Source organism: Maniola hyperantus, chromosome 9 (assembly GCF_902806685.2).
Source record: "Maniola hyperantus chromosome 9, iAphHyp1.2, whole genome shotgun sequence".
Taxonomy (NCBI): domain Eukaryota; kingdom Metazoa; phylum Arthropoda; class Insecta; order Lepidoptera; family Nymphalidae; genus Maniola; species Maniola hyperantus.
The window spans coordinates 12,601,653-12,609,998 of NC_048544.1; the positions used below are offsets into that span (position 1 = coordinate 12,601,653).

Here is an 8,346-nt window from a genome sequence, read left to right on the forward strand (position 1 = left end):
AGTACCTATCAAGATCAAACACACAGTCATTTAAGTAAGTACTGATTCACCATCTTTATCATTATTATATTGTCTTAATAATATTATGTTATGAAAGAGGAAAGGCAATAAATTGACCAATAAAGTATAAGCTCAGTTGTGGTAAATGTTATCATTGCAGCACATATAAATAACATAATTCAATTGAAAAATTTGAAATTGATAATAATTTGGCCGTCAAAATGTTACCTATAGTAATTATTTCAATACTGGTAACAGTTGTAAGTATTCTTTTCTGTGTTTTTATAGTCTACTTGTAGATTATGTAAAGTGTGTAACTATTAATTTATCTTTTTAATCCTTAAGGCATGTTTAGTATAGTTTGGTTTAATGGTATTTAAGGAACTAATATTTAGGAACTAATAATTAAAACAACGGATTTCACGTTAGCTTTATCAAAACGTCGCACTTGTCAATTATATATATATTTTTTTTATCTCAATTTATGTAACTAGGTAGGTACTTGCAATAATATGTGCTGTAAGTATTTGAATTTTAAATTCTATTATATATAATAATAAATCCCATTCGGTGTCGAGACCATTGGTCCGTGGGGTCCTTGCGCTATAAGACTTTTTAAGGAAATAGCAAAAAGGTTAGTCGACATCACAGGAGACCGAAGAGCTGGCAGCTACCTCGGACAAAGAATTAGCCTAGCTATTCAAAGGGGGAACGCTGCCAGTATCTTCGGAACCTTGCCTAAAAGGACTCCTTTTAATAATATGTTTTAGTTATAATATTATATTTTTTAAGGTTTTAGTTTTAGTTAAAATTTTTAAGATGTTCACTTTTAGATTAGTATCTTTTAGTTAGTATTTAACATTAGACATGATTTGTAAGTGTTGATAGTATGTAGATACTAGATAGATAATAATAACTGAAATACATAATATTTTAAATTAATACTTGAATTAGTATCTAGGTAGGTACTTGAAATAATTATGGTTTTCATACATTAAAGTATCACATTACCTATTTAAAAAGTGATCTTTTCTTAAAATAACTCATGCTTATCTGCATGCCAAATCCGTCCAGGAGTTTGAACTGTGCGATGATTAATCAAGTCAATCCATACTAGACAAATTCGACTAGATAAATTCGAAAAATCCATGATTAATAATTCAAAAATATAAAAGTGTGTAGTTTTTCACGGCCCAACAGTTTAAATGATTTTGATGAAATTTGGTACAGAGTTAGCTTACATCCCGGGGAAGGACATAGGCTACTTTTTATTCCAGAAAATCAAAGAGTTCGCACGGGATTTAAAAAAACTAAATCCATGCGGACGAAGTCGCGGGCATCATCTGTAGGGCGATTGTCTAAAACCTGCATCAATCATTATTACAATCTCAATTGTTCTGATTGGCTGAATTTGTGCGATTCTTGTTGCAACAATGCAGTGTGGCCAATAGTGAGCGAGCTTTAACCAATCAGAGATGATTGCGATCGTGACATTGTAGCTGTCAAACAACCGCGGTAGGGCCACTGGTTTTCTATAAAGAATACTTGTTAGTTACAGGTAGCGTCAATCGGTGTTACAACTGAAAAGGTACAGATGAACGATGGCAACTGGATACCAACTACCGGCTTCGGTACTTATATGGTGGACGTAAGTAAATAATAATTGTTCTAAGTCCCGCAAATTGCTAATGCGCGTGGCCGCCATTTTAGTGACATCCGCACTTGACTGAAGTTTCGAGCCGATGTTATATTTTTACTTAAATATACGTCAAATGACGTCATTTCGATGTTAATGAGACATGATTCCAGCACAATAGCAATTTGCGGGACTTATAGCTTCTTCAGTTTTTAATTCTGAATAAGTAGGGTACTTTTCTATGCATTTAGGTAATAAGTATTAGATACGTATTTTATAGCAAATAACTTTTTTATGAAAATGGAGCCTTTTATTATTTTATTATTTTGTTTTCGTAATAATTTTCTTTTTAACTGCAAAGCCAACAATAGAGTTTCCTCGTCGGAATCCATTTCGTCCTCACGTCCATCCTCTGTTTGTCAATGACAGTTCTGGGCGACGCCAAATGCCTTCGTTGGTAAAACGCTAGTTTGAATGGCTTTTCTAAGTTTACACCTTTTCATTAACATACGAGTAGGTATATTTTGTGATATAAGCTTTGATAGCCTAGTGGTTAGGACGCCCGCCTTCTAATTGAAGGTCAGGGTTTCGATCCCGGGCACGCACCTCTAACTTCAAACTCAAACTCAAATCAATTATTCAGAATTGGTCAAATTTTACGCTTCTTGATTGTCATAAACTTTTATTCCTCTACTACTTTTCAGAGTTATTGCGATTAAAGTAATTAAATATTACTTGTTTTAACGGTGAAGGAAAATATCGTGAGGAAACTGCATTCCTAAGAGTTCTCCATAATGTTCTCAAAGGTATGTAAAGTCTACCAATCCGCACATGGCCAGCGTGGTAGACTATGGCCAAAACCCTTCTCCCTCTGAGAGGAGACCCGTGCTCTGTAGTGAGACGGTGATGGGTTTATCATGATGATGATGATGATATTTTGTGGGGAAAAATTCGGCAATTAAATGGAAATTCTGGTAAATGTTATAGCTCGATGACCGGCCATACATGCCCCAAGCAGTCAAATGGGCAATCCAAGCTGGATATAGGCACATAGACAGCGCAGCTCTTTATGCAAGCGAGGACAAGATTGGTGAGGCCACCAGTGACCTCATAAAACGAGGTATCGTGAAACGGTCTGAAATATTTATAACTACAAAGGTAAAAATTACTAACCTACCTACTACTTAAATGGATATTTCAAAAATCCAAAAACTTGATTCCCTCCGATTAGTAAAATATACAAAAATATCGCATTTCGATAGACCTAACATAATATTATACCCATTAACTCTTTATTGTAAATGTTTGTGGTACAAAAAACAAAACTTCCTGCTTCAACATCCAGAATTCAATCACTATAGTTGAGCTATTACAAACGTGCGAACTGAGTCTTAAATCATTACGATCATAGGGTTGTGAAAATGCTGCAGAACTCGTTATCGATAATGCGATGCCGTTCGGACTCCTCGCTCGTGCTTTATAACCTGTTATCGACTATCGACGTATCCTGTTTTTTTACTGTTAGACACAACACCAGAGCATTAGGTTCCAGTTTCATAATGCCTGTAAGTGCGAGAAAGAGGTTTGATAAACAATATTTATAACTCAGTTCGCACGTTCGTAATGGCTCAATATGATATTGTGTCTACCAACTGCTCGTTGATAGAACGGCTATAATATGGTCTTGAGAAGGCTCCACGTTAAAAAAAAAACAACCTGCATATAGATAAAAATTAGGTATATTTTTGGTCCTTACTTATTTTGAAAATAATATTCTGATTTTTTCAGCTATCATTCAAAACCGGCACTCGTAATCAGGTCGTACCAGCTATTCAAGATTGTTTAAAAAGACTTCAGACAGATTATGTGGACCTATTCCTTATTCATACGCCGCGTAATGTGGTAAGGTCTATTGCTTTTGAACCTTTAAAAAAACCGGCCAAGTGCGAGTCAGGCTCGCGCAATGAGGGTTCCGTACTACAGTCGTATTTTTTCGACATTTTGCAGGATAATTCAAAAACTATGATACATAAATAGTTAGTTATGCAACTGTTGTATAGGTATTAAAACACGAAAGTGGGTTTATCACTTGAGTGTTTTAATACCTAATTATCAACAGTTGCATACAAGACTTTATCTACACCCATAATAATATGAATCCTCTATAAAAGATTCTGAAACAGTTTGTTCACTGCTAACCTAACATCATCCATTACTGAGTAGGTATATACAAATAAAGTAAACTAAGTATTGAAACAATTATTTATTGTAGTAGTAATTTACATTTTGTATAGTGCAATTATTAAATAACTATTATCGCTAGATATAGTTGAACAGGCGCTTGACTTAAAAGTAAACCCTATTTATTTCATCAGGTGAAAACGTTTTCGATTTCTTGCCGGTATAGCCTTCTCCTTTACGTTTTAACAAGGCAATTAATTTTGAATATTTTGAGATATCCACGTTGTGATTAATACTCAGCGTACTTTTGAGCATTGAGTAGAAAGTCCATAGGGATGAAGATTTAAATTTCTCTGATAGGTCTTGAAAATAAACTAAAAGTACTTCTTCACAAAATGATTTAAGCTGCCCTTTGATATTTTCCAATTGATAAAATCTTGATACGATTTTTCATAGTGCGTTCTTGATTTTTCCGGTAGTAATTTGTTAGAAATATCCTTTGCAGCGTTTAAATTATCTGGCGGTGTGCTTTCGAAGCTTGAATCACTCATTTTATTGTAAACAAAACAATAAAAATCACGTAAAAATATTGAAGAAAATGGCGGGGATTCGAATATTTTACTTTTTTTTACGGCGCACGGCGCGGCGTTCTGGTAGCGAAAGACGCGTTCAATGAAATTCAGTACAACATAATAACACCCGTTTGGATGATATTATGGTTATTACGTCACTAGGTGTTTTAATGTTGGCAATAAGCTAACTGTTTCAGAATCTTTTATAGAGGACTAGCTGATGCCCGCGACATCGTCCGCGTGGATTTAGCTTTTTAACAATCCTGTGGGAACTTTTCAATTTTCCGGGATAAAAAGTAGCCTATGTCCTTCCCCGGGATAAAGGCTATCTCTGTACCAAATTTCGTCAAAACCGGTTGAATGGTTGAGCCGTGAAAAGCTAGCTAACAGACAGACAGACACACTTTCGCATTTATAATATTAGTATGGATTTAAAGCATGTAGATAAAATAAATAAAAATCTGTTTTAGAATGCACAGGTGAAGACCTTTCATAATATGATACACCATTTGATATAGTTATCTTACTTAGAAAATTGAAAATACTAATTATTAGTTCATGACCACAATTTAATTTTTTTTGTGTGATCTAACCCAAATTCACGGTTTTCAGATTTTTCACCAAATGTCAGCTATAAGATCTACCTACCTACTAAATTTCATGATTCTAGGTCAACGGGAAGTACCCTGTAGGTTTCTTGACAGACCGACAGACAGACAACAAAGTGATCCTATAAGGGTTCCGTTTTTCCTTTTGAGATACGGAACCCTAAAAACGGGCCGACGAACCACGTCCTTTTTAGATGTCGGTTAAAAATAAATAGCGGTTTTAGGGTTCCGTGCCAAAATATTAAAACAAGCGAGTCGGACTCGCACACGAAGGTTTCTATACCATCGTACAAGAAATAACACTTTTTAATTTAATGGTGTTCATTTTAAAATTTCTATATACATTACAAATATACATTCTGCGAAAATCCGTGCGTCCGTCTTTCTGTCAGCGAGCTGTACCTACCTATCTCGTGAACCGTAATAGGTAGAGAGTTGAAATTTTCACACAATGTATTCTATTTCTGCTATAACAATAAATAATAAAAACATCAAAACATACGCAATTAAACTTTAAAAAAGTGTTATGTCTTGTACGGAACCCCTTGTGTGCGAGCTGACTCGAATTTGCCCTTTTTTTAGGGTTCCGTACCTCAAAAGGAAAAACGGAACCCTTATAGGATCACTTTCTTGGCTTTCTGTCTGTCTGTCTGTCAAGAAACCTTCCCGTTGACCTAGAATCATGAAATTTGGCAGGTAGGTAAATCTTTTAGTAGATATAAGGGGAAATATCCAAAAACCGGGAATTTGTGGTTACATCACACAAAAAAAATTAAAATGTGGTCATCTAAATATATAAAAGCGAAATACCACTCACTGACTGACTGACTAATCACGAAATCTCGGAAACTATAAGGCCTACAAACTTGAAATTTGGAAGATAGGTTCTTTCTAGGACGTAGGTGTCAGCTAAGAAACGGTCGAAGGTTGTATGAAAGTCCTATGTTTTTCAAGTTAGAGACATGAAAAATCGACATTTAGGCTATTTGCTTTAAAAAATAAAAGTCTGTGTAAGTCAATTTGGGAAATTCCCCCCTTAAGGGTGGTAAAATAGGGGGGGGAAAGTTATATGAAAATCCTATGTTTTTGAAGTTAGAGATATGAAAATTGCAATTTGGGTATTCTCGGTTCTGTGCCTTAGGGTGGGACTGAGTGAGTAAGAGAGGCCTTTTGCAGCGGGAAAATTTCAGATCTCATGAGAAACCAGAAATTTTACGCGGACGAAGTCGTGGGCAACTGCTAGTGAACTAATAATTTGTGTTTTCAATTTTCAAGGTTAGATAACTATATCAAGTGGGGTATCATATGCAAGGGCTTTGCCTGTGCTTTCTAAAACAGATTTTTATTTATTTTTATACATCATAGTTTTTAAATTATCGTGCAAAATGTAGAAAAATACGACTGTAGAACGGAACCCTCGTTGCGCGAGCCTGACTCGCACTTGCCCGGTTTTTTAGTTAAAGGAATTGTTAGATTTCTTACAAAACTAATTCGTTTCACGATATTTAGCTAGGCGTAAAGAATCATGATTACTTGGAGATTTGGAAAGGCCTTGAAGATGCTAAGCGGATGGGTTTGACGAGATCCATTGGTGTTTCGAATTTCAACAGCACAGAAATTAACAAGATCCTAGTTCATTCAAAAACCCCTCCAGCTGTTAACCAGATTGAGGTAAGAAAAATGAATTTCTTATTGACGAAAAAAAATCTTAAAAGTCTAAGTTCTACCGATACTGGTGATCGGTTGATTCCCCTATTGGCCCGTTGGGGAATTATCCTTAAGAGTATTGTATTGAAGTATTCCAAGCGGAGAAGTCCCTTCTAAGTTCTACGACAAACATATTATTAGGGCTGTACGGCGTACCTATGATGTAGTAGGTACGTATCGTACGTGTATGAAAGGGTTGTTTTTTGGCGATATGTAATAAAAGCTATTAATATAATGTAGGCAAGGCCATTGTCAAGGCGCAATGGGCTACGGAGTGCAATCTAGACCTGTTTGTGGCAATCCCGGAAATCTCGAGATTAGCCAAGTACAGTCCCGGGATTTTCGGGGACCGTTTTCTCTAGTCATAATATGAGCTATAAATTCTCGTGGCTTATTAAGTCCAATAATACACGGTATCATCACCCTCGCCTCGCTCGAGCGCTTACTCACGCCATGCAAAAATGGACTACTTAAGTCACGTATCGTAATGATCTTCTTTTTCAGACAAATCCTACCTTCACAAACCTGGAGATAGTGGCTTACTGTCAAAGTATAGGCATCGTTGTAACTGGATACGCACCTCTTGGTTTCCTCGTGCCGAGATCTTTCAATGTTAAATCAATACCGCCCACTTTTAAAGATCCGATATTGGTGGGGATGGCCAAGAAATACGGTGTAGGAGTTAATCAGGTCCTGCTGCGGTATTTGGTAATTATCTATAATTTTTAATTAATTAGGTTAGTAGGGACTAGTCCGTGTGGATTCAGGTTATTAAAATCCCTTGGGAATTCTTTGATTTTACGGGATAAAAAGTAGCTTATGCCGCTCTTTTTACCCATGCAAAAAAATCACGTCAAGCTGTTGCTCTGTTGCGACGTGATTGAAGGGCAAACCAACAAACTAATAAACCATCAAACAAAAACACTTTCGCATTTATAAAATTATAATAATAGTAAATGTAAGCGTGAATTTAGGTTTTGTCTTCTCCAGTGATGTTAAGTCTATGGTCTTCTCCAATTCTTCTTGTTCGTTCTCCTGTAGTTTCTTATTGATTCTTTGCATGGATGTTGTTAAAGACCTAAGTGACAAAAGCTATTATTTATACAGGAAAGTCAACTAGTTCCTACGGGTTTTTAAAAACCTAAACCTCCTATATTATTTTTATAAACTTATGGGTAAAATGTAACCTAACATTAATTATCTTAAATAGCTTCTAACATATATTTTTATCTATTTATATTTTCAGGTTGACCGCAACGTATTTCCACTCGTTGCCTCTTTAAACAAGGAACATATTGAATCGAATATAGACATTTTCAATTTGACTATGAGTCCAAAAGACATTCTCTTGATAAATGAATTTAACAAGAACGTTAAGGTTCATTTAGATGATTATGATGGACTGGACCAACAGATGCGCGATGGGTATAATTATATGAAGGAATATGCCCGACAGAACAATTTGACACAGTTTGAAAATCTTTAGTAGTTCTGGATTCCGGTATCTACATTCTACATAATATACCTACCTTTCATTATATCAAATTCAAACCTTTTTATGTTACGCCATCGTCCATGCCACTACACGGACTCGTAGACCGTCTCTTGTAAGACTTCGCACACGACGCTCGATTGATAGTCA

At 35.7% G+C, this 8,346-nt stretch overlaps 1 protein-coding gene across 1 annotated transcript in view; it reads left to right on the plus strand.

Moving 5' to 3' along the window:
• The window catches only part of LOC117985045 (uncharacterized), a 30,052-nt gene extending 21,713 nt beyond the window's left edge, over window positions 1-8,339 (plus strand). Inside the window, exons 11-17 of the mRNA XM_069500630.1 lie at window positions 235-260; window positions 1,553-1,648; window positions 2,624-2,794; window positions 3,425-3,538; window positions 6,507-6,668; window positions 7,209-7,412; window positions 7,951-8,339. Coding sequence (XP_069356731.1) covers window positions 235-260; window positions 1,553-1,648; window positions 2,624-2,794; window positions 3,425-3,538; window positions 6,507-6,668; window positions 7,209-7,412; window positions 7,951-8,190 — 1,013 coding nt within the window. The 3' untranslated portion in view covers window positions 8,191-8,339. The remainder of the gene's footprint in view (window positions 1-234; window positions 261-1,552; window positions 1,649-2,623; window positions 2,795-3,424; window positions 3,539-6,506; window positions 6,669-7,208; window positions 7,413-7,950) is intronic.
• The last annotated feature ends 7 nt before the right edge of the window (window positions 8,340-8,346 follow it).